Source organism: Sparus aurata, chromosome 21 (assembly GCF_900880675.1).
Source record: "Sparus aurata chromosome 21, fSpaAur1.1, whole genome shotgun sequence".
NCBI lineage: Eukaryota > Metazoa > Chordata > Actinopteri > Spariformes > Sparidae > Sparus > Sparus aurata.
This window is the reverse complement of record NC_044207.1, coordinates 25,303,154-25,329,625: the sequence shown is the minus strand read 5'-3', so window position 1 is coordinate 25,329,625 and position 26,472 is coordinate 25,303,154. Positions and strand designations below refer to the sequence as shown.

At 42.8% G+C, this 26,472-nt stretch overlaps 1 protein-coding gene across 4 annotated transcripts; it reads right to left on the bottom strand.

Annotated features, from left to right (window-relative positions):
- Positions 1 to 1,584: 1,584 nt before the first annotated feature.
- yeats2 (YEATS domain containing 2) lies at positions 1,585 to 26,472 on the bottom strand. 4 transcript variants are annotated; one of them, XM_030402985.1, is made up of 30 exons: positions 26,263 to 26,472; positions 25,754 to 25,859; positions 25,532 to 25,629; positions 25,265 to 25,357; positions 24,940 to 25,173; positions 24,711 to 24,820; positions 22,874 to 23,035; positions 21,297 to 21,408; positions 20,284 to 20,328; positions 20,030 to 20,198; positions 19,687 to 19,929; positions 18,775 to 18,942; positions 17,725 to 17,816; positions 16,813 to 16,998; positions 16,461 to 16,692; positions 16,078 to 16,236; positions 14,817 to 14,953; positions 13,729 to 13,875; positions 11,980 to 12,174; positions 9,974 to 10,346; positions 9,533 to 9,667; positions 8,863 to 9,000; positions 8,460 to 8,610; positions 8,056 to 8,132; positions 7,866 to 7,945; positions 6,462 to 6,666; positions 5,670 to 5,905; positions 5,433 to 5,507; positions 5,068 to 5,141; positions 1,585 to 2,998 (listed from the first exon to the last, which is right to left on the bottom strand). In XM_030402985.1, the coding sequence occupies exons 2-30, from the start codon at positions 25,851 to 25,853 to the stop codon at positions 2,890 to 2,892; spliced, it is 4,335 nt and encodes a 1,444-aa protein (XP_030258845.1). In that variant the 5' UTR covers positions 25,854 to 25,859; positions 26,263 to 26,472; the 3' UTR covers positions 1,585 to 2,889. The 4 variants fall into 4 exon arrangements, with proteins under 4 accessions (XP_030258845.1, XP_030258847.1, XP_030258846.1 ...); XM_030402987.1 differs by having other exon boundaries at positions 8,863 to 8,997; XM_030402986.1 differs by lacking the exon at positions 26,263 to 26,472 and adding an exon at positions 26,122 to 26,248.

Sequence of the window (26,472 nt, the reverse complement as noted above, 5' to 3'; positions counted from 1 at the left end):
TGTTAAGTATGGCACAAAAGAAAACAAGGTGGTTAGCTTAGCTTAGCTTAGCTTAGCACACAGTAAAGGCTTAAAGGATAACTCCACCAGTTTTACAAATTAAAGGTTGTTTACAGATCCGTGGAAACACAACACCAGTGTAAAGCCTTCTCAGGCTCCAGAGGAAGCTGCATGTAATCAGATGAGCTGCCTTCCAGTGATGTCAATGGCAGGTGCATCATGGGTAATGTAGGCGCCAGGTTCTGAAAAGCAGTCTACCGCTCTAGCGTTGCACTCCTATAACACTGTTGAACTCATTATGGGCAGCAGAACCAGAGATATCACCGTTTATTCCACGCTTTCTTTTCTCTCGTATCTTTTCAAAACCCAATGCCTACATTACCCACAATGCAATTCAGCCACTGAGTGACATCACTAGAGGCAATTGTGCAGCTTCCTCTGGAGCCACAAAATGCTTTATACTACTTTTTCACATAGGTGGCTCTCCCCAAAACCTGTACATATACCTTAATGTGTCAAATCTGAGAAAGTTGCAGTTCCCCTTTAAGACAAAGGGAAAGAATCGAACCTTACTTATTAAAGTGACTCAGGAATTAACTCTCCTGTCTTTAAAGCATTTTGTTCCCTGTCAACCACAGTTAAGTACAGAATAAATCAAATTGGATACAATCATATTTGTTTGCCTTTGGACAGAGCTGATTTCCCACGGCTACCTACTTCTTTACACTGGGCTAATTATCTTTGGCTAATTCAGAGCAGACAGGAGTGCTATCGATCTTCTCATCGAACTCTCAGCCGGAAAGCAAACAAGACCACTTCCCAAAGTGTCTAACTATTTTTTCCGAGCAGCAGAATTCACCAGCATCGTCTCTTCGAGGAAGCGATGTTGCCGTACTCTAGATGATCCAGAACCTCTCTGTCTGTCATCTGTTTAACAAAGTATCAAGTCGTTCCTATGAAAAATGTTCACAATGAGCTCTGAGGATTATCCTGACTGGCACTGATACTGTTTGACAGACGGATCAGTCTCAGCTGTACTGAAGTGGCTGCAGAAGTCTTATATGCCACCAACTCAGCTCTGGTTCTTGAACAAATTCTGGGTAAGACTCTTATAACCTTGGTGTCATCCAACAAACTGGGGTTTCCACCGGTTTCGACTGGAACTGTTGTAATAATGAACGCATCATCAATGGAGGGTATTGCACAATACACACAACACTCAGTTCACACTTCAGGTCAAGGAAAACCGGCTATTTTTGGGTCCAGGTGGGAACCAGGTTCTAAACAAATTCACTTTATTTGAAATGTTCTGAATGGTTCAAAATGTTGGTGCGCTAACCAGAATAGAACCAGCTTCATGTTGTTGTACAAGCTCCCATAGAAAGACTTTCAGGATTAAACCAAACTATATGTGGCTCAATAATGAGAGGTTAGGGGGGAAATGTGTTTTTACGTAATGGTCCTTTAACTGGTGTGAGCATATGAGATTCTCCAGATAGTCGTCTCCAGTAAATCCTCATATGTTAATAAAACAAATCAACATGTTCAACACAAGACACGTGAATAATGAAATAATACAACCAGCAGTTTTTCTTTGTTTATTACAAGAATATTGATTATATTTTTGGTTTGCACTGAAACATGAAAATACAACGGTGTCTTCTACACTAGTTTGGTTGCACAGGCATCACAACCACTCAGGCCAAACACTTCCACTCGTCCACAGTCATCCACACATTAACATAATGCAAAGCTCCACATGAAACAGAATTACTACATCAGCTGACGAAAACACAAACGAGCACTCACAACTCATCAAATTCAATAACGTTCTGTGATGACTACATCCACTATCCACATATTCACATATTCACACACTCACACACACTCGCTGCTGTTTGGGCGTTACTGTTTGCAGGGTAAAAAAATAAAACAGGATTTTGAAAACACCATCTATTTCATATTGGTCATACACACTGTGTACATTACGTGACAGATACATTAACAGTTGTTAAACAGAACACTTAAAAGCAGTTCTTTCAACTGGCTATCAAACCTGATTGGTGAGGGAGAGAAGATAAATATTTAGAGTGATGTCTTGAATTCATATCGACAGTAACAGATTTGATGAAATCTCAACTTAAAAACAACCAACTTGCCTCGGTTACCTCTTCTGAAGAGGTTTTGAAAACAGCTGTGAGCCATAATTACCTCTGCCAGGTAACACTGAAATACATCAAAGGGTGTTCGAAATGACAGATCAGAATCTTCTCTGTTTGCCTCGCCCGAAGCTCCCGCCAGACATGGATACAGACTTCTAATACTCATTAGTGTTTCCACCTCGCTGTAAATCTGCTCCACCTCTGCTGGTGAACCAAATCTTGTTCCTAGTTCAGGGAGAACGTCCCAGCAGGATGAAGAACGGAGGGGACAGCTGTCGCATGTTCGCGTTTAGTCCTGTAAGTCACTCAGGCTTCATTTCCCCGGTGACTAGCAGGCTGTCTGGCGGGAAACACTTCATCATTAAAATAATCTTGTTCTGAGGTAAGCGAGAGCAAGACAGCATCTCAAAATCAAATAACGCGAGTCCCACAATGCGGCTTCTCTCGATAGATTAGGACTAAAATGTTACAATATACCCAGAGTGTTAGAAACATTTGTTATTCTGCTGCTGTGAGAAGCAAGCTGAGCCCTTCTATGATCAAGTTAATGAATACAGTACATTAGTTATAACTCTGTAACCTGAGGCAGCAGGACTACTTCCAGGTGTGAAGCTTCACACAGTAGCGCTGTCAGTTCACCAAGTCTCTCCATCGTAAGCAGCAGTTCAGATGGTCCTCACATCCCCGTTTGTGTCAGTCACCATGTCAGTGTCATTCTTATGTTGCCTCAGTTGTCCTTCGACAGGAAACCCATGTGTGCGTTGGTGAGGAAGTCACAGGTGGGGATGCTACTGACTGCCTGGTGGATGTTCATGGCTGTGATCTCTCTTGGAGCCCTGCAAAAGTTACAAAGTTAGAGTTCAGCCTGCATAAGACAAATCACAGGTTTGCTTCTTGTTACCTGTGACATCAGTAACGGCTTGTTGAATATTCAGCTCTAAATCAATGCATCCTGAAGTGTTTAATCGGCTCAGTGCTCCGTTGTCTTACATGAAAATGGCACAAAACACTATCGGTAAGGACAACCCCAATTCCAAACAAGTTGGGATGCTGTGTAAAACATAAATAATAAAGAGAATACAAAGATTTGCAAATCCGTTTTGACATATCCACGAGTACCCTGAAGAGGTTACTGGGGAAACAATTATAGGTGATAACTGATATGAGGAAAATATGCGATTTGTGATAACACTGTTCAATATTGCGGTGACGATATAACTTGCGATAAATAAACAAATATGGAAGTTTGCATATTATTAACTACACAGTTAATGATGGCTAACGTTAGTTTTGAATAGTTCGTGTAGGTCTTTATGGTTGTATTGCAGGTGGTGATGGAGGTTGGTTGTGTTTCCTCTAGAAGTTTCAACAAGTGCTCGGCATGTTTTACACAGTACCTGTGTTTGTAACACGTCGTCTCTCCTGAATCCAAAATAAGTCCATATAGCAGAAGTGCTGTTTCTTTTCAACACAAGGTCTTCGTCGACCACAATTCCATCACTTTTCTCTCCTCCCTCAGCCATCATAACCTGGCAATCACCACCAAACTGATGCCGATTAATCTTGCCAGGCTAGCTGGGGCTTCATCTGATTGGCCCTTGTATCCAGGGCTCTGTCTGATAAATGTTGGCATGTGCATGTGTGGCGCATGTAAACAAAATGATTTTTCTTATTGATTGCAGGTCAGGCAGTCTTTTGCCATGTGTTTATGGCACATGTTCATATCGCAATGACAATGAAAATTCGATCTATCGGGCAGCACTAGCAACAAAGTAAACATAATAACTGATGCACCAGTCGCACTTTTAATGCTTTAGAAGCATTGGCTAAGTGGTCTTAGCTATAATAATAGTGTTCGTAGTATCCCATAAAGTCTCGTACCAAGATCTTAATGAATGAATAACAAAAAAACAAACAACTGTGCCAGCTCCTTTGTTTCTGCATGCAAATGCTTAGGTAAGCTGCTCCTCGAGTTGGCAGATGTTGTCAGTATTTGCAGATTTATTGTGGAGCACAAAACACACTCTCCTTGCTACTTTAATTTACTTTGGTCAGTCTTTTATATTTAAAGGAATGCTGATAATAGAAACTGTCGTCACTTTTACTTTTATTTTAGATGTCCCTGATAAATTATCTTATTGGGGCAAATGCTGCCACTGGATCTCTTCAACTAAACTCTTACAGGATGAAATAAGGCAACACCAACAATGAGCCTGTATCTCAAAACTGTTAAACTTCCCAGTCCTGTCTAACCTTATGCACAAGCCCATTTACTTCTACTGTAGAGAAATATATCACGATTGTAAAACAAGCAAAAAATAAAACAGTAACAATCTCAAAACAATAGTAAGAGTGTATTTGTTTGGGACTATTTTCAGCTGCGGATTAATAGACATTCGGCTCTGTAGTGAGTATTGACAGCAGTAGGAGAGGGTACGTGTCTGCAGTGCACGTGTTCATCGTAATGATGATGCCACTCAGTGCAATGGAATAACTAACTGATGTGTTTTAATAATTTGTGGATAATGGAGCTCTGAGGCACAGAGGAATGAAGCTTTGGATACACAGAAAACACTAAAGACAGTCAGATAAAGTCATGATTAGTTGTGCTCTTTTCATTGTTCAATCACCAAAATATATATCGCCAACAAAAATGCTTATGAAGGCCACGAGATGAGTTCACAGTATTCCACCAAATGCAGTACAGTGAAAGTTAAGTTGAGGTAACTACTGTAGTCTGCAGTGTCCTGAAACATTGTTCCTGTTGTGGACAAGTTAAGAATAATCTGAGAGGTAAACTGGTAGTTTTGACGAGGCCTAGATCTGATGAATGGAGCGAAAAATGGAGCACTAAGCAGGTTTTGCACGTGAGAGAGAAAGACAAAAAGAAAAACAGGAGGCTGACCTGTTCTGAGGGGATTTGGCATAGGCCCCAGCCAGAGCTTCTCTCAGGATGTCACTGGCAAACTGTTCAGTAGCCTGCAGTGTAGACACAGACACACACACACACACAGACACACACACACACACACACACACACACACACACACACACACACAGACACAGTGATACCATTAGTCATGAAGAAACCCACTCTCTCTCGTACAGTACAAGGTGAAACATGCCACAATACTGTGCAGGTGTACATTTTCTACACTGTACATTCATCATTCTAGTCAAGGGTATGTTGAGGTAAAGATGAGCTACTGTAAACAGCCAACTTTTATTATTTTTTTTTTTTTCCCTGTTCTGGCCTGTATAGTGACCGACCTTCAGGATCATGGTTTCCACTGATGGAGCGAACACATTCTTCTCCACCTCCACTGGGTGGAAGGTTACCCCAATCTGAGAGAGACGGAGAGAAATCACATGAAAATGGAGAATGTGGTGCAGCTTCTTCTGGTTAAAAATTCAGCTGCTACAGCAGAACGATAACAACATGTTGATGGTTGAATTCATCATCTCTCCCTGCATTTTCACTTCCAAAACCCCGGAGAAGCTCCTGACCTGCTGAGCTGTTTCGCTGACAAACTGGGCGGACGTGCACGGGCCCAGGTAGAACTTGGGCTCCGCGTCGGCCTCTTGCTCCTCCTCTTTGACCTTCAGTTTCTGGCAGGGAGGAGTCACGGTGACGATGTCGACTATCTCGTCGTCAGCTTCCTCTGGCTCAGTCTTCAGCAGAGCTTGCATCTGCTCCAACCGCAGCATCAGCTCCTCGCAGCTACTCAGTGTTGTTGGGCACTCTGCGGACACATTTACATGTATTTTACACACCGTTACACAACCAGCGGCGTCCTAGCGAAGCAGAAACAGCGACAGCATCAGTATCACACTCTTGATGTGTGGCTGCGTGTTTGAAAAGGGTAGAAGAAAGTATGTGAGATTTGCTCTTTTGAATCATTATTTCACTTTACCGGTTCAATAATGTGACAATTATAAATCAAGGTATTTGTGCGAAAGGCAGAGATGAGTATACAAATGCAGATTATCATATTGTCTGGCTCTGGCAAGTGTGTGACTCACAGAGCTAAGCAGCCTAGTCTCTCACCCTTTTGAGATAAAAGGCAGAATTAATGAGAACTCCCTGTGAATAAAACAACACGGCCCCACAGTGAAGCTGCACACTGGCCACCCTCACACACTACTGGACTAACTGGTATCTGCAGAAGAACTACACCCACACATGCAACACTGAAGGAAAATATTGATCCACAAAACAGAAAAGAGTCGACTGTGAAGTCACAAAAATAGGCCAAAGTAAATGAGGAGCTATGCACCAAAAAGTCTTTACAAACTCACCAGGCTCGTTGTCGATCTGTGTGAGGATGTCCTCGATGGACTCGTCGTCGTTCTTGCGCTGGGGCTCGAGGTCAGGCGGTGTGTAGCCCCTCTGTCGGCACCACTGCACCACCTCTCTGGTCTTTGGGGGAGTGAGGGCCTGCAGGCGCGGTGAGCGGTCCAGAACATCTTGGACGACTCGCTTCACCGCCACCGCTCGCTGAAGCTACACAGAAATAGGGCAAAATATATTGTGTAAACTTGTACATGCAGGGATCATGTTGTCACTAGAAAGAAAATGATCATACTACAGAAGCAAATCCTCCTCTCTCAGTATCTTATCACAAGTGAATGATGAACAAGAACTGTAAACTTGATTCTTCAATTGGAGAAATAATCATTGTGAAGCCCTTCATCATCATTGTCATTGTCATTGTCGTACAGACCTCACAACGTTGGTGCTGCCATTTTTGGCAGTAACCTTGAATTCAGGAAAGCGTCTAATGCCACCCTAATGTAGGATTCTAAGTCTGGAAATTCTTCAATTCCTATGCCAAGATAAAATATGATTTATTCCTAAAAGCAGTTAGGTAACATGTTTCTCTAATACCAAAAATCCCAATTGTCATCCTAATCTGAGTTAAGGTAGGATTTCAGACTTAAGAAGTGCCTGTAATGGGGCCCCAGATGTGCATACATTCTTTGCTCAGCTAAAATCCCTCCAGTCCAGTAATGACTACCTTGCAGCCTCATCTTTTCCTGTCCCTGCACTGTCGAATGATGTGTTTTGAGTCCCCTAAGTACATTAGTGACCTGTAGATATAAATAAATTGTCTGAGAGCCTTTTATAGTGGCGGAGAAAGAGAACAGACTGATGAACCCGTTACGCAGAGATGAGAGGAGACAACCCGGCAGAGATGCACATCTGACCAGATAGATAGGAAGATGTGAGGCAAACAGAAAGCTTGCTGAGTCAGGGGTCCGGCACGGAACAGCAAGACAGATTACACAGACAACAAAACTGCAAACAATGCAAATTATCACTGACATTACAGACGCCCTCACCCTGGAAACTGGAGAGTAACTGCTAGTAAGTGGATGCTGTCACTGCGAGGTATAATGAGGTTAATTTAAATCTCAATTCAAGGACATTGCTCAGCATGCAGAGCAGTAAAATGTGTTCAATAGAACACTTAATCCTGAGAAAGGAGCGACCCTGCTTTCCCTTTCCGAAGAGCAGCAAAGACGCAGCCAAACATGTTCAACAAAGGCAATGCGCACTACAGATATAATGGTTAGTTGATGAATCCATTAGTTAAACATTTGCTGGTTCCAGCTTCTTAGGGATTGCCGTTTCATAATCACTCATAGGCAGAGTTGATGTACAGCATTCAAAATCAAGCACGCACAAAAACTAAAAATCACCTCTGATGCTCTGCGCTTGCCAATAGTCCAGGAATAATACTGTTCTGTTGAAGAGGCGCAGAATGGATGGGAGTCTTCAGCTAAACAAACAAACAAACAAACAGAACACAGGATTGAAGTGTATAAGCCTTCTGTCTGCTTTAATATATGGAGTTGGTTTTAAAGGCAATTGGAGAGAAAGGTCACTCACTCTTATCCGGCACAATCAGAGGGAACTTCTTCACCACGGCCGTCAGCAGCTGCATCATGGTCTCTATGTGCTCAGTGCTGGAAAGGGAATCAGAATTGTCAGGTTGTTCCTGAGATAACATTCACTGAAATGGCTGCCAGGAAGAGTAAATGTTATACAAACCCTCCCTTACATACTGGTGGCTGCGTGACAGCTTTAATAAATGCATCTACGATATTCTTCATGGAGTTCAGTAAGTTAAATGAACATGTTAATAACTTTGTTGGTCAAATAAACATATAAAAACACTGTTTCACTCTGATGACTGCATCTGCACCTTTGCTCTAAACAGGTAATAAATTATCAATTTTCCAAGAATCAGTTAATGTGCTGTTTGTTAACGCAGCATCGTGATTTGTTCTTACTTGATGAGGTCGTGTCCCGAGCTATCCGCCCCTTGCTCCTGCTTGACGGTGGTGGCTGCAGAGGCAACATGGACAGAAGTGGGGACAGGAGCGGTCACCGGGGGGGATGGACCAGATGTGACAGCTGTGCCAGCACCTGGCTCTGTCTTCACTGTGGCGACAGAAAAGCAAATGCAAGAGAACGTTTCATTTCAGTAAATACTTTTAAGTTTGTAGTTTGTATTTGAGAAAAGTGATGTATCTTCTTGTGTTTGTGGAAAAAAATTGCATCATTCCTTTTTTGTCCTTTTGGTATCAGTGCCAAAACTCTGTACAAAACTGACAGAATGGAAGAAACTTGTGGGGAATAAAAGAGGTGAGGAATGAGAGAAGAGTGGGTGGAGTGGGGATGAACCCCTCTCACCTTGTGCCAGAGGCAGGGCAAGGGAGGGGGACACCTGGCTGGCAGGACTGGGAGAGGCACCAGCTCCAGCTGCTCCAGGGGTGGTGGAAGAGGAGGAGGAGGAGGAAGGAGTACTGGAGACTGGGCCTTTAGACACTACTATTACACAGAAGAAAACACACACACACACAGGATGGATCAATGGCCCATTAGACAAATAGGCTTAACAGTAAGATGAAATATGAGAGGGGAGGAAGATGATGTACTACACAGAGAGAGAGAGGAGAATCTATGGGATCTTTGACCATCTGTCTCAAATAACTCACACTATGCAGTCTTATCTATTAGCAAGAGGCAGATAAAATGGATGAAGTTGCTGTTAGCTACTACAGTCTTACAGTCTTCTCCTCAAATCATTAAAGAGAACAATGTTCACTATTTCAGCTTTTGTTCTTCAGAAACTTGTAAGAAAACTGGCACACCCACAAAGCAACCATAGTCGATACTGCTGCATGTTTTATTAAGTGCCCTTGCTGCCTTTTATCTACGTTCAGATGTGATTTCTATTTTTGAGGTCGAGTATACAGCTTCTATGTGGAATGCATACAGTCTGGTCATGAAATTCTCTTTCATATGAGCTCATGACGAGGCTGATTGTTGCGTTTCAGTGAGCTGTCTCAGAGATGCTTACCTTTCCCTACAGGCATGAGTATGGTCTGCAGCCCTCCGGACCCAGTGCCAACCCCAAGCTGCTTGAGCTGGTTGGCGGGGATGGTTAAGACTGTCTGCTGGGAGCTGGAACCTCCAGAGTGGATCTTCAGCATGCCTGCGGACAAAATACAATGAATTCCAGACGATGAGTTATTAGCAGCTGGACCTGAGCTAGATTTGTTTAAACATACAAAATCATTAAATATAGTTTATATGTTTTTTATCTATTTTCCTAAATCATTTAACTATCCTATTTTTATTTTTTTTTTTGGTCTGTTATATTATTTATACTTTTGTCTGTGGGAATGAGTTGTATAGTTTTGAATAACTGAAAACTTCAAAATAAAGTATTCCAAAAAAAAAAAAAAAACACAAAATCAAACTAGGTGATAAACACTAAGAGATATTTCTCCTTGCATACCTGACAGAGTAGCACCCGTCTTCCCTCCTCCTGCTGCCACTCCGCTGACTAACGAGGCTGCGGTGACCAATGACGTGCCGCTGCTTTTGGGCACACCCACCACGGTCCCCACACCTGCCCCCTTTGACATGCTGACGACAGGCATGTTGGTGATGCCTTTGGAAACTGTCACCACGGTGCCGGTTGAACCGCCAGCACTCTTTGTCATTGTGGCAGAGCTGCCGGCACCCTTTACCAAGGTGGCCACAGCCGCCTTCGACAGGCTGCCTCCAGCTGCAGCGCTGGCACTCTTAGCGGCGCTGATTACCGCGGCCTGGTTGGCGGCCACCAGGAGTGAGTGGTGCTGAGAAGATGACTTCCCAGCATCTCCAGCCTGCTGAGAGTGCACAGAAACACAGCTGTCAATCAGGAGACAAACACAAACACTGGCATTCTGCCCTCTTTCAATGTGCTCGTCAGTCCGCTGTGCCAGGCACAACAAACATATGGAGCCTTGACACAGGTTAACTTACTGATATTGTTGTGAAGGCAAACTTTGCTCCTCTAGTGTGTACAACTAGACTATGGCTGTTCATAACATTGGATTTTTGGACTTGATAACGCTCTGGAGTTATTGGAAATGTTTGGACCACACAAGTTGGAAACAATCCTACACAGCCACGACTGGAATGTGATTGTACGAATAGTTTAATTAATAATAATATCAGTCTACTAATCGGTCTTAACTGTGCAAAAGTACTAGGTTTAAACAGTAGATAGAACAATAGAAAAGCAAAGAAAAAGAGCTTCCCAATACTCAAATATAAATATTGAATTTGAATGCCAATGTTATGAATAAGCTTTGAAGCTTTGAACTATTTGGTACAGCCCTAATTACAATTATTGACTTTGTACTCCAATTAATTGGTTAATTTGCCTGACGACTGTCATTTCCAAAACACTCATCTATAAAATACTTGAGTCAACATTTAGAAAAACATTTTATGGGGCGACACATCTCACCTCTTTTGCAGTTACATGACAGTGAATGTACAATTTGTGACAAATCCATTTAAAATGCATTTAGAGAGGAGAGAGGGAGGACTCAAACTAAATTCACTATGACAGGACTTCGGAGTTTGTGATAAATATATTTCTGTGGTCTGGACACATTTGTTTTCCAGTGCCGTGCAATTCCAAGAGGGACACATGCTGATCAGGTCACTGGTTTTATGGAATTCTCATAGACAAAAGAGTCAACTTCTCTCATGAAGTTACCTCATCATTCAATTAACAGTCCTGAAAGGGCTGTTTTTTCCAAAACTGGAGAAGAAGTGATGTATTACACTTCTGTGTTTACTTCAATCTTTTTGAGAGCAGAGTTTGTGAAAGAGCGTTTCTATCTTACCGTTACATACTGTATACATATTTGTTTGTTTGTGTTGGGGCTTCTAGGAAGTCTTTTTGTGTGTTTTCATTTCTCAAGTTAATGAGGCCTGGCCTCTGACTCTGAGGCTGTAATCACCCAAACACAGACCACTGCTGATGAACGGCTTAGAGCTCTTCACACACCATCTAAACTCTATGCTCTCTCCGACAAATACAACACTGACCAGGCTGCTGCACTCATCCTGTTTTCCATGTTTTCATACTGCAGTGGAAAATCATTAAAAACATGTATCCCACTGTTTCATTTATCCCCTCTGTTTTAGTGTAAAAACAATGAAAATTCATCTGGGATTAATGCTTAGGGAGAAGAAACTAACTTAACCGCAAAACAATCCTCTAATCACAAGAACACACATTGAAAGCAATTGTTTGGCATCTGCAAAAATAACCTTTATCTCAAACTGAATCTGGTGGAAACCTAAATGAGGTACTTGAAAATAAAAATACCAGTTAGCAAGCATAAATTAAATACTCAAAATCCATTTTAAAGTTAAAGCTCTCTGTCCCTTCATAAAAGTAATTTCAAACCAACTGTCTGGCGGAATGAAATAGAAAAACATGAGGGCTGTGAAACTCGCCTGCTGTTGGCTGGCTGCTGCTGCTGCTGCAGCGCTGACAGAGCCGGGGGTGGAGCTGGCAGCAGTGATGACTCCGCCTGTCATCCTCAATGTGGTTGTCCCCGGCTTGGACAAGTGGCCTGCTGCCGCTGCTGTTACTGTCTTGACGGACCCATCAGAGAGCTTCACCTGTGCACCCTGGGAGCCGCCCACCACCTGTCAATCAAAGAAATCACAAAGTTGAATTAAGAATTTGAAACTAGGAGCAACCACTCACTTACGATCCACAACAACAATCTCTATGAACATATTTAAACTGGCAAAGAAGCAAGTGGGCAGGCAGAAAATTAATTATCACACAAAATCTATATCAAATCTGAAATTAATCTTATTTCCAGACTTTGACAAACTCAAACAGTCTCAATCGTTTTTCCTACAGCAAATACTCAAAGAATGTGAAGAGTGCAAAGTCAAAAGGATTAAACAGCATGAGAGCACTGTCCACCCCCCCCAGCACAGCAGCACATAGGTCAGTCAGATTTAAACCAGCTGACGCATGGAGTCCTTCACTGTTACAATCAGCCACCAACTTACCTATCGAGGTGAGCATGATGAAAACGGGCTACACTCAACTTAATCATGTTTCCAAACTACATAGTAACCGTTGTCAAAGACCATGGACATGGGAGTGGACCCCGGTGAAAAAGGGCCACAACAAAGAGCGATTATACCATCTTAAATTGACTTGATGACAATGCTGCTTTCTTAAAATAATAATCTAATACAGGCTTTTATCTCCAGAGAAAATTGAGATCAGAAACAGTCATCAAGTGGATTGACACAGGGAAGTTAGAACAGCATTTTAGAAATGAGGTGGATTACACATAATTATCGACTCTGATCTCTTTAATCGCTAATTCTAATCTTACAATTAGGAAGGAATCACAGAACCCATTTAAGAGGTTTGATGACTTAGTCCCTGGTGGGAAATGTCTTTGATTAGCGGCTGGTTGATCAGGCAGGTCTGTCAGTCAGTGTGTAAAATAGTAAAAATGTTGTACAAAGCGAACGTCCACAGTGATTCTTGCTAACAGACCTGCTCTTTATTTTTCCCTGCTTTAATACAAATGGACAACTTCTGAAATATCCTTATAAAGAAAGTACTTTCAAACACTATCTCTGTGATCAGTCCAAGACACCACTGTAGCAACAAACTTTGAAGATATAATGGTCACAGTGGATCACGTTAAGACGGCATTAAACAGTTAAACATTTCACCATTGGCTTAACATGTATACCCTGAGATTTGATAGAACTGTGTTGTCAAACTGGAAACAAAATGGGGTGACAGACTGTCAGTGTTAAAGAGGCCAGCAAGAACAGTTCATAAAAGAAGTGGTGTGAAACTGTGAGAGAGAATGAGGTTAAAGAAAAAAAGAAAAATCAATATTTCAGTGTGCAGAGTAAACAGGACTGCCAGAGGTGTTCAGGAAGAACGAAAACACTGGCAAACCCTAAAGAAGCTCTTCAACTGGATCTCAAAAGTCTACTGGGCATTGTCCTGGGAGATCCTCTGATATTTACCGACTTGTCTTTGGGGTATAAATCACAGACAGTGCTTGTAACTATATCAAAACAAGGCTGTTAATGCTTGTGAAACAGTTGAGAGACACAAACATAACAGAAGTTACTACAGAATACTTCCATCAGTATCAGGCAGTGCAGAGGCAGCAGTAAAGTCCTGCCCTGTGTCGTGTAACCAATGCTGACCTGAGCCAGAATGGCCGCCTTCTGCCCAGCTGTCACCCGGATGGCCTGTTGGGTAACAGTTGCTGGAGATGATGCTGCGTGACCTGCCGAACTGGAGCCTCCCTGCTTCCCTGAACCCTGTGCTGGCTGGCCAACCAGAAACGTGCCCTGCGTGAAATGAAAAAAAGCAGGGTTAGAGGAGTGGGTAGAAATCCAACGTCATATCACTTTGAATTAAGACCAAAACACTTCCATTGACTTTGATTAAATTTAAACACTTTACATACATGAAAAAAGTAGTATAAAGTCTTTTGTGGCTCCAGAGGTACATGTAACTCATTATAAAATACAGGACACTTTAATAATGTGCATGCATGATGCGTCTAAGCATGTAAAATTACATCAACTGTTTCATCCTTAATATCTCCTAATAGCTTACAGATCAAATGCAATTAGCGTTCTTTGAAATAAATTCAAAATCCTTTCTCTGAACAGGCACATTTGTATATGTCTGTGTGTGTGTGTGTGTGTGTGTGTGTGTGCGTGAACTAACTCTTTAGCCGTTTAAGCACTATATTTAAGCACATTTGTAAAAATAACACTTAGAAGACACTCTTAACCTTGAAGATTGACCATAATTAGTGAACCCAGCTGACATCCTCGCTTTAAATGTAGGTGGAACCCTCAGCAGACAACTTCATTATGTGCTGCTGGTTAAATGCACAGGCAGCGCTGTTCTAAAGATGGCTGCAGGATCAATGCTGCTTTAATGAATGTGTCTAATTAAGAACACACCAGGCTTTACAAAAATCCAACATTCACTAAGGAGAAGAAGCCACGTTCAGCGACTCTGCATTCAAGTCACGTGACATGCTATCAGGGGATAAAATCTAAAATCAGTTTTTTGGAACTGTGGTGATGACTATTTAATGGATAATGTGAAAGCATCTACACTTCATACAGACTTCTTTAGAAACTGCGCAAAACATGCCAGCAAATAAACATTATTGCTCTGGTGATCGAAAATGAGAATCCACACAAAAGACATCAAAGACAGTATTATTATACTAGAGTACGCTGTGTTACAGCGTAAATGTGTTTCTACCCACCTGTGGGGTCTGTTTAAGGATGTAGGACGTGTAGGAGAGGTTGGAAGGCAGACTGCTGGAAGAGGAGGAGGAGGAGGAAGAGGAGGAGGTCTGAGAGCCCCCAGCGCCTGCAGACGAGCTGCTCTGGGACTGCTGACCTAAATTACAGACACATACACATCAGTCTCAAATCTGATAAACAATCCTGTTCTTCTTTATCCTAAATTACAGCTTCTCTTCTATTTGTTAAGTTGAGTGATTTTGAAAAAGCAAATTTTACTTTACTTACAAATGAATCTGAAGCAGCACTGTTGTACGGAGTAATATTGGTTTATTGCTGTGAAATGTGAGTTTTCCATCAACTACTGGATGCTGCTAAATCTCTTAAATCTCTTTATGTGACAGGAAGCGTTCCTGTGCGAGGGATTCTAGCTTGCAGTGCACATTAAATAAACTGTGGAGAGAAATAGATGACAAGTACTGACTCACTGTCCAGAAGGTAGCACAGCAGCCACAATCTGTAAGTCTCTGCAGAAGTGGGTTTCTTACTTTCTCCCCAAACTTTATGATGAGCCCAAAGCAACAACATTTTTAATACAGCCATCTCCAGCTTGAGACTCAGAGGAAAAATGTCAGGGCGAAAATGATTCGGCTGGGACACTAACCACAGAAACTGAGTCACCTACACACTCATGTATAGTTTCAGTTGGTCCCAAACCGTTCCCAGAGCCATCAATCTCAACTGTACATGTAGGGCACAAAGAAAACAAAAAGTACTCCCGTAAAACCTCACAATATATGCTATTACATGTCTCCTGAGAAATAATGTACCAGGACATTAAACTATCACATAGACTCGAGTTGAAGTTTTTTTTTCCTTTTTGGATACACTAAAAAGTGGGGGTTGCACTAAATTTTGATATAATACTTGATATTTATACATTCATAATAGGTGTTCTACTTGAGTACCCTTCAGTGTTACAGGGTAGTTTGTAGATTCAATGCTAGCCAGTCTTTACCCATCTCTCTTCAGTTTGTCTGCAAGTACATGAGGCCTTGAAAGCCCAACATAACCCCAAGCAGTCCTCTGCTGGCTCATGTTCTGTGACCAGCTGCCACAAAAATTCTGCAGACAGTCAAAGAAACTCCAAGAGCTAGATGGAAGTGTGTCAAGTATGTGACTGGAACTGGCTCAATGAATCTTAACTGAATATTAGTTGGTTAGTTCTTTTTGCCAATGTCTGTATTTAAAAAGATGAATATAGGATGTGGCATTGCTCACTTGCACTGGAGGCTCGGAGGATCGCTCCCTGTGGGATGAGAAGCAGCTTGCCCTTCCCTGAGGGGTTCTTACTGTTGGTGGTCAGGTAGAGTTTGGTGCCTGGAGGCAAATTGGCCAGATTGGCCAGGTTGTTGGCTGGCAGCTGAAGAGTAGCCATCACTAAGGACATACACAGAAAGAAAAATATATACCTATTTACACACCTCTGAAATTGTACTACAAATTGAGCTTAATGTACAATACAAATACATTTTCCTCTGCTAATCTGGAATACATTTTCAAGTAACAAGCTAAAGTATGACAGATTTTAAAAGTGACACGATGACAAAAATAAAATGTGTTGCATTTAATTTGGTGTGGAAGATGTGTGTTTGAACTCTGACCTCCACTTTTGCCACCTGAACCACCGCCAGCCGCCTTGGCAGCAGCCTGCTGACCAGACATGCCACTGGCTCCACTGACGATGGCTTTGGCGACTCCCTGAGCCAAAACCTGCTTCCCTCCCATCACCTTGGAGACAGAAGGGTTGCCCTTGGCAACCAGAATCTGTCCACTGCTGATAGCAACCTGTTTGACTGCAGACTGAAGCGTTGAGCTAACAGGAATGCCTAACATCTAGAAATGAGAGAAGTTTCATATGGAGTTTTAACATGTTTATACTTCACCACAATTTAAATGTAAATGATTGATGTACTTCTGTGTGGGGCCGTGTGAGTATATGCATGAGAGATTGACCTTGCTGGTTGTGGCCCCTGAGGCCCCTCCTGCCTGTTTCTGGGCCGACATGGAGATCATGTGACCTCCTTTCACTGCGACAAACTGGTGTGCTGCCGTAGCGGCAGGTTGCTGCTGGCTGGTTACTGTGGAAACCATCTGCTGCTGCTGTGTTGAAACTTCCCCTGGCTCCTGCTTGATAATAACCTGCACAAGAAGTGAGTGCACATGGTGAGACGGATTAGAGCAGTGTGGCAACAAGCCACAACAGGTTGGTAATACTGCAGCTGTTATCACTGGCGTAAATTGAGTAGTTAATATGATCCATTGCGACCATTAAAATAAGTAACCTCTTGATTTCAACAGGCCACAGACAGCAGAGTGAGAAGAGATTTGTGGCTTGAAACAGATTTTTGAAAATCAGCATCATCATTTATTCATCATGGAGATGTTTTAATATTCCCCATCTGCCCTGGCCTTTAGTACTACAGCAGTTGCCGGCAGCCTACAACGGAGTGTAAACCATGAGCCAATCAGGGCGCCATGGTGATAAAACAGAAATTTTTAAGAGAATGTGTACTTTATTCTTTTTGGATAATGATGAGATGATGAGTATGTGGGAGTGGGAGGATTTTTTACAGTGGGGTATTGACACTGACTGAAACAGAAACCATGCAATTCTCTCTGCAACGCTCCTCTAACACCCCCCTCCAATCTTCAGAATGATGTCCCATTTAAATAGCTTGCCAAGGCACTCACATCTGCTGAAGATAGCAGGCTGGCCTACTATTAATACCATCCTGCTTTGTTAAAGATACAGATACTACAGAGACAGACTATGTTCACATTGGAAGGAACAGATCAGTAAAACAATGTTTTAGCTCATAAGAATTCACGTTAAAGGGTGACACTGTTTAGCCTCTCCCGACTCACCTTCACCCCTGATGAGAGGAAGGTGCCAGTGTGAACTTTGGGGGCTGGAGAGCGAGTGCCTTGAGCAGCAGACTGTTTGGTGGAGGGGCTTCCTGTGGAGTGATTTACACACAAAAACACACACAAATAAGACATGGAGGATGATGACTGTACTGGTGATGGCTCACTGCAGCTGCTGCGATCCTTTTCCACAGACATCAAGGTCTTTGTGGTGTGAGGTGACAGCTTCATGCCAGGATTGCTCAGTGTGGGTGTCAAAGCCGAGCTCTGGGTGCTGCATTTACTCACACAGCCGAGAACTGCTAAAGTTTCGTTCCTCACCTACTGCATTAAAATCTGTTTTATCCCGGGATTGGTGAATCAGCCAAAAACACCCACATCAGCCTCATCCAGCTTGATAAAACATCACTTAATAGCACTCCAGCCCTGCTGCCAGTTCTTGTGGAGGAAGTGTGGGAGTGGCTGAGAGCGGGTGAGCAATCTAGGGGAAAGAGCTCTTAAGTGGAATATGAACTGACGCTGCTGATGTGAAGAAGTAAATGCAACAGCCTTGGTGATGTAAGATGACTCTGTCCGTGATGGGTGACGCACACTTGAAGTGCACACACTTCATCTTTCCAGATAATTGCACACCTTGTGTACGGGGAACAACACACACACACACAAAACTTCATGTGAGCATGGGGCCTCATCGTCCTAATCTGGCAATGAAACACAGCAGCTCAGTCACCATAGCAACCTCTCATCCTGCTGGCTCACCGCACGTCATACTTTATGAGTGCAAATCAGGGACAAAAGAGTGAGAACGGGAGTGAGTACAAAGCTAGATAAGAAAGTTAAAAGGGGTTAAAGAGGAAAAGTCAGAAAAAAAAGGTCCAAAATAGAGGAAGAGTGTAGAGGGTATTGTTCATCATCTGTCCTGCTATGGAGTACATTCCTCACAGCCATTTTTATATTCTATGTGGGCGGCTCAGACACTGCTTCTCGATATTGTTGCAGGTCCACTTCCGAATTCAAGCGGCATTTTGACATCGAGTAGGAGATGTGTACCTGCGGAGGCGGCGGATGAGGAAGCCATACCGATCACCTGGCCCGGCTTGTCGACAATGATATAAGGGTTGTTGAGCACTGATGAGGAGCTTTGCTTGCTGTGGACAGGGGTTGAGGTGGTGGGCGTGCGGGGCAACGGGGAGTGGCTCGGGGTGGAGATGGGCGACCCTGCGGGGGAGAAAGCGCGCGGGCTATTAGACGAATAATAATCTTTAAGAATGTTATTAACATTAAAAACATTAAAATGGCTTCAAATACATGGATTCTCTTATCTTATTTTGATTTAACCTAAATAATTCTTTCCTGGTTTTATTATGAGGGTTGGGTGAATAATACATGTTGAATCACACACATCATCAGCATTTATGCTTGCTTTCTTACGGGTTTTCCAAACTTCATGCAGCTTCTTTGTCAATCTGAATACATGAAAATGTTAGTTGATACATAAACATTTAAATGAGGTCTATTCTTTCCCCTCTTGTTGCCCTTTGTACCACCAGCCTACCAGTGATATCACTCTGTCCACTGCTTCTCAAATAGGCATTAACTCAATTTGTAGAAATACGGACAAACTATCTATGATGCAGATTAGAGAAGTCAGACAAGGAAGACCGGTGCCAGAAACAACTCATGAGAAGTCCGACTGGTACAAAATGTTCCCAAAAATTTACTGCATTTTAAATAAAGGCCGAACAAAAATAGGTATATTAGAACTCTGGCTATGTTTTATATCAAGACAGATAAGTGTTGGCTGCCAGTATTTCTTAGTGGTGGTTTATATTTAATTCTGAAATTTGAGAGACAAAATCCATTTTCACAAATCAACTCAGGAAGAAGGAAGCATGAAAAGCTTTGACAGTTCTTCTAAGAAAACATGACATTTCAAAGTGGCCACTGGATGGAGACATTTACCTGAAACTATTTTACAGCTCATGGTGATCGGCTGGAACGATTTACCAGGAGACTCGGCGGGGCTTGGTGGCTGACCCTGTGGGACAATCTTACAGCTGGCTGTGATGGGCTGGAAGGCTGAGTTGCCATGGGAACCCAGAGTGATCCTGTCACTGGCTTTGGGCCGGGTTGGGGTGCGTTCACCAGCGGTGAGGCTTGAGCTGTGGCCACCTGCAGATCTCCCCGCCTCTGCTTTAATGAATGCTAGAAGGTAATGGGAGAGGTAGTTTAGAGCTAGAAAATGCTACATGGTTTAAGCTTTTTTTGATCTTTCCAATGAGGACACATGTTTTTGTGTGTTTACTTTTGTCTACACTGGGATCGTGTAAGATGGGAGAACTGGAGCGTCCGTAACTTTGGGTCAAGGATGCGGCCGACATGGGGCTGGCTTCTCTGTGAGTCACCTTGGAGGAAGAGGGCTGAGGGATGTAGTCCTCCCCAAGAGAGTTCCTATGGAGCTCCACATCAACCACCTGGAACAAATATAGCTCACCGTCAGAGTGAAGCTCTGAGAAGAACACGTCACTGCAGGGAACAGAGTGAACATTCAGAACTTACAGTTTCTGCCCCGAGTGTCTGCAGACCAGTGTATGTTCTGTCCAGCTGTTGGGAAACAAAAGAGAGGTCAAAATGAAGATTTCTGTTCAGGTCATAGAGTGCCGCTTGTGAGCGGGATGACTGAGTTCATAGAATAGCCGTTAAGTCCACTAAATTATACTCATGATGATTGCTGCCTTCAAATAGAATCGTGTTTATCAGGTTCATAAGGGGACCTCTTACGACATTCACAACCTCAAGAGTGGAAACTTACTGAGAAGCTCCGAGTTCACGTGTTTTGACGTGTTTGCTGATGTTTTTCAGAAATGGTGGAAGTCATGGAAGTTGTTAATATCTTGCCATATTAATTGTAAGAGGGTTTTCTTTCTCCCCATGGCGTTGAAATACAAAGTAGGTCAACGTCTCTTGTAAAACAGCGAAGGATGACATGACAACAATGAGGAGTCTACTGGCGCCCTTGTTGCCTAGTTGTCTTGCAGCGGGTTTCTCATGACTTGAGAACGCCAGGCATACTGTGTATCACGACTTCCCTCATCATAACCACGAGCTCAGGAGTTCCATTTGAAGGCAGAAAATTAATAAATCAAAATTACTGTCAACGCTCTCGGAGGCTTTATGATCTAGTTGTAATAGTGTGCCTACAGCAATGTAGCTACTATGTCAAAATCCTGACACTGGAAATCTTCTTTTGCTTTAACATTACAACTTTATTATCTAAAGTTTTGTCTTGAAACAGTTGGCAAACAATTTATATGTGTTCATATTAAGTTCGCTTTTAAATCCTGTGATGTTTAATGTTTACTGCATCAGTAAGGTAACTTCGTGAGACAATAAATTACTAGTATCGAATTTACAATTGCTGGGACAGGACAGGAATTATATCAAAGGGACATCATAGATATATCAGGAGGTCTAAAAGAGGCTCAGTTAAACCTGCGTGTGGAAAAATACTGCATCTCAATTAAAAGAGGAAAACAAGCAGAGCGGTGGTGTGGTCTATGATCTGGTCTGACCTTTAGCTGGTGGATGATGTCAATTCGTTTGTTGCGAGGGTCTTTGAAGTGGATCTGAATCCTCACAGGAAACTCGCCCCAACCGCGACGTGTTAAATGAAAGGGAGGCTCACTGAGAACACACACATTCAGAAAAAGCTTTATGTAATGTCATCAAAACACAAAATAAATCTATAGAAGTCGTCATGATGACTTTGTAAAAGAAAAGTCCTAAGCTCTCACCCTGGCTTCTGACTAAGACTTAGTTAATAATCTCTTAAAATCAATGACTTGAAGGGCTCTCCTCTTCTCCTTTGAAGCTCGACGTTTTCATCCTAACAGAGCAGAAACTGATCCGACTGCCCTCATGTGTATGTGCAGGCATATGTGTCTATTCAAGTATACACACTATGAGGGAGACATTTTTTTTTTTTTCATTCATCCCTTCACATCTACATTCAGGCTGTGTCGAGAGTCAGCAGAGAAGACTGGGCCTGTGTGGGGTTCACTGGGAATCAAGACTCGAGTCATTCGGGGGGGGAGCTTACGAGCGGCTGCTACGGCAACGTGAGCGCCTTGTCAGCTCAAACAGCCAGGAGGCGAGAGCTCAGGATAAGAACTGCTGACTGATGAAAGAGATCATTTATTCAGAAGCCATGGGCAAACTCAAATCCTCTGCCCCTTTTAGAGGGATGACATCTAAAATGAGACATCTTAAATCACAGAACCGCAGGTCATAAGTCCTTCTACGTGATTCAGAAATGAACACCAAACATGTTTGTTCCTCAGAGTGAGTTCACCGTGTGCAGATTTAGGTGTGCCAACTATTAGTCATGTTGATGTTAACTTCAAGTCTGACTCATCGTCTGCTAAAAAACAGCACAGACCCCACCTACTGATGTGTGTCTGTACAATCTGGATACTGACGTGATGCCGTTTCTTGGTTTGAGTGAATAAAAGCCAGCGGCAAGATTGAAGTCTCACAGGCAGAGAGAGAGAAATATTGCTTTTTCTCTGTCAGCTCTGATTGACGGGTGATCTGCATCGTCACATATCCACAAGGGGGCACTGTTTATCAGAGCACTTTAAGCCTGTTTACCTCAGGGGGGTCTGTGTTACACAATGTGACTATCAGCAGACTCAGAGGCTGATGTGAAACTTGTCCTGAATTAAACACGAGCTGATGATTAAAACATAATTAGGCATCCAGGTGCTACTTTCCAAAATTGTTCCTTCACTTCCTTCACCTTGGCAAGTGGCCCATGGAAAGAGGTGCGGCAAACTACTAACCTAGAATAATAATATAAGGTTCGAAGCAACATTGTGTCTAGGGCAACAAAACATCGTGGAGGGAAAAATCTCACTAGAACAAGTTTGACCCTGTCTGTACAACTTCTATTCTTGCCTGAGGTAACCACTGAGAGGAGCCCTGCCTTTAACAGAAAACACGTGCATGATTGATGATTGATTGATTGTGCTTACACACACACACACACACACACACACACACACACACACACACACACACACACACACACACACACACGTCTGTCTGTCTGTCTGTCTCAAATACGTAGAAAAATAGACTGTGAACAAACCTGACTTCCACTAGGTCGTTGGGTTTGTAGCTGGGGTGCAAAAAGAACCAGACTTTCTTCACAAAGTGGTCGATGCTGGGTTCCCGCCTGGAGCCCCTGACGTACACCATCCACTTGTGGGTCGACTGGTCGTTTTCTTCCCGCTTGTCAGGAGGAATGTACCTGAGGGTGTGAATGCATGAAAGAATACATTAATTTGATGATTAAAAAAAAGCGTTAAACACCACACAGCATTCGATACACATGTTAAAAATCAAGGATGAAAACATAATAAAGCCAAAGACTTGTCTCATCTGTGGTGCTGTTGTGTAACACATAACACACCACAGAATAACAAAACAACAAGGAAGTGAGCAAAACAGGACGACGAACATAAAAACAGCAATAGTCTACATTCTCTTTGTTTTATTTTTTATAAGAAGATAAAAATACAAGTTTACTACGCTGTAACCATTTGCATAACGAGACAAAGAGGAAAAACAACCCGAGGGAATGAAAAGTAAACACCAATAAACACAAGATGATGTATATTGATTTGGTGGTTTGTCACCGTTAAAAAACAAACGGAAGTTCGATTTAAAAACAAATCAGATCATCAGAAAACAAGCCATGAATGTTACAAGGAAACACTTCAACGCAGCTTTCCAAAGAACCTGTCACAGAACGAATGACAATCAATCACGCGTTCGTTGACAATCTAGGTCGACTTAAACTCATCCAGTCCCGTTTATCGTTTATTAACGTCTGTGACTGCCGCGACAGGTTTAAGCCACATCATGTACAACTTCCCACTCGATACAGCACACGAGAAATGATTAATGCCATTTAACCCTCCGCGACATTCAGTGAGTGAGAGATACCCTACATGGGCCTCATCAATCACGATTCCAAGAATTAACATTAGCTTCGTACTACACTGAACAGAGTGGTCTCGAGGAACTCTCAGTCATCTGGATCCACTCAGGCCCAGGGGGGAAATAAATGAAGTAAAAAGAGGCGCACTGCATCAAGACCAGGCTTGCAGAAAATCTGAGTTATTGCTCACTCTCCAATGCACAGCCATGCAAAAACAAGACAAACTCAACTAAGACTCTGGGCTTTAAAAAACACATCAACACTCGAGCGCAAAGTGACTGAAGGAGAGGGATATTTGTTTCAGAGAGGCTGTAATTTGAAATGACAAACAACCCCTTTAGTGCACAGTGCATCTCATATTTTCATTTCAACCTCACACATCAACAAACAGATATTTTCTAGTTTCCACTTTAAGTCTGGTCAACTTCAGAAAATACTTCCATCAGTATTACGAGTCACTTTCGGCGCCGCGTCTATATATCAAAGGATATTTTCTACTTTAAATAATTCAGTTACGATCTTTACATGAATGCAACAACATCTACTAGGTACCTACATATATGTTTTATGATTCAATAATACCTTTCCGCTGATCTCAAACTGTTCTAATCTTGTCTGAAAAGCTAAGACAAAACATTTGACTGTGCTGTGTTCAACGAGATAAGCAAGGGTAAATGAGGAATATCAACACATTTGCCAAATAAGATCTTTAAGGTTTTCTGAGAGACTGATGAAAATACAAACACTGATGTTATGAATGTATGGTTGTGGCTTTCAAACATTCTGAATTGTGACCCATTTAGATAAAGGAATGTATATTTGTGCTTGGAAACCGTTTCAACATTTTGTGTAAAAAGTACAAAAGACGAATTAGAAGAAAATCAGACAAATGCTCTTAAATTGGAAAGACCTACTTCTACAACATATTATGTCAGAAAGACAACCGTGCGAGCCCAACTTTTGCTTAAGTTGGTTTACGTACTTGGACACATTTCCCACTACGATGGTCTTCTTTGCATAGAGTCTGGAGGCCTCGCTTCCAGTCGTGTGGTACGTCACCCTGTGCTCTGACGACGGCACACCAAATGTATCCTATGACAAATGATAAAGAACATGTCAGGCATGATGAAGAATAAAAGATAAAACATTACTGTCTATACAGCATTCATAAAATCCCTACTGAGCCCATCATGTTTGTCAGTTTAACTCACTTTTCCTGTGTTGCGTCCGGGTCTGCGCTCCTGCCTGCTGCCGTCCTCTCTCCACGCTCCCTCTCCATCCCTCTCGGCTCCCTCCCCTTGCTGTGAGAGGGACTCGGACTCCGAGTGGGCCAGAGAAGGGGTCTCGGAGCCCTGGTTGAGGGGGGAAGAGGACCGGGACGGGGACTCCAGGAACCGGCGGATGGCTGGATGGTTCAGCACGGCGGGGTCACTCTTGGAAGCATGCTAGGAGACAGAAGAAATCGGCGGTTACTGCTCGTCTACCATACCGGTGTCTCAGAGCAGCTGACAGACGTCTTGAGTGAAGGGAATATACCTCTGGGAGTCTCGTCATTCCAGCATTGGCGTAGTAATTGGCCACTATGCATGCCCTGAGCTTGTCCATCATCCTCCTGGCTTCATTGAGCCGCTGCAAAACAATAAGGGAAAAAAACAATAAAACCAAAATATACAAAACACCACACTATACAATCATGTCAGTACATTTCTGTGTCACACATTTTTCTCCACCACTCCTACAAAATCAATGAAATGTAGTGTACTGTAATGAAGAAAAGACACTTGTCCAGCATCATCCAGATACCTGACTGATCACATCGATCTCATGCTCTTTGTTCTTCATCTCCAAAGCAAACTGCTCCCTGATGATGGTGTCAATCTTCTGTACTGCTGCTTCTCTGGCTAAAAAGAACAAATAAAGGCAGGATAGACACATATGAACGACCCGGGATCACCTGGCTGCAGTTACTTGTTAGCTGTCACAGCATGTTAAGCAGGTGTCTCTAGGTCCAGAGCATGAACTCACCATTATGTTCCGCTGCTTTGTTTCTCTTACTGTTTTGGATAAGCGAAATGTCCTCATAGTCGGGGTCACTGCCTTCTATTTTCCTCTTAACTCCCGACATGGCTGCCTGCGAAGAGGGATACATTAGGACAAATGCATATCAAAACAGCTAACGTTAGCCAGTCACATCCATTGCTCCCTATGGCCAGTTGTGATGGTGCTTAGCATCGAATTAGCCGGCTAGCATTAAACCAGGTAGCTTTAGCGCCTCCCTAGCTAGCTAGTTATGCTGCTGTACAGTGACGTTACAACTACGTCTGACTGTTTGACTGTTATATGACAAAATAATAAGCTTCATGAAGCTAATGTAAATAAAAACGTTACAATACCAGGCTTTGTTTTTGCTAGGTGAAATCCGTGCCTGTCGTGCGTGCAGCCGGTAGCACTGTAACGTTAGCAACCGCTATCCTTGTTTAGCTAAGCGTTAGCACACATTTGTAGACACCGATTCATTTCAAAAGCAGACTTACTGGAAGTGCCCGGTGCTGCGGAGCAACGTTTCTTTGAGAGGCGTGTGTTTTAATTCAATGACAGCTTGCCCTGTGCGTTATACTACCTTCATCTTACACACTTGTGTTGAGTAGATTTGCTAAAAATCTCGAGGTGGACAAGTAAGCTAGCTAAGCAGTGGATAGTAAACGTTAGCCTGGCAGTTCGGCCAAACGGCCACCAGGCGCCGC

Coding starts and splice junctions, on each gene's coding strand:
- yeats2 (XM_030402985.1), bottom strand. CDS start 25,853: ATGTCGGGAGTTAAGAGGAAAATAGAAGGCAGTGACCCCGACTATGAG. Junction 20,329..21,296: donor ACATCATCCACCAGCTAAAG/GTCAGACCAGAT, acceptor GTTTCCCAACAG/CTGGACAGAACATACACTGG. Junction 12,175..13,728: donor AGGCGGCCATTCTGGCTCAG/GTCAGCATTGGT, acceptor TTTGATTGACAG/GTGGTGGGCGGCTCCCAGGG.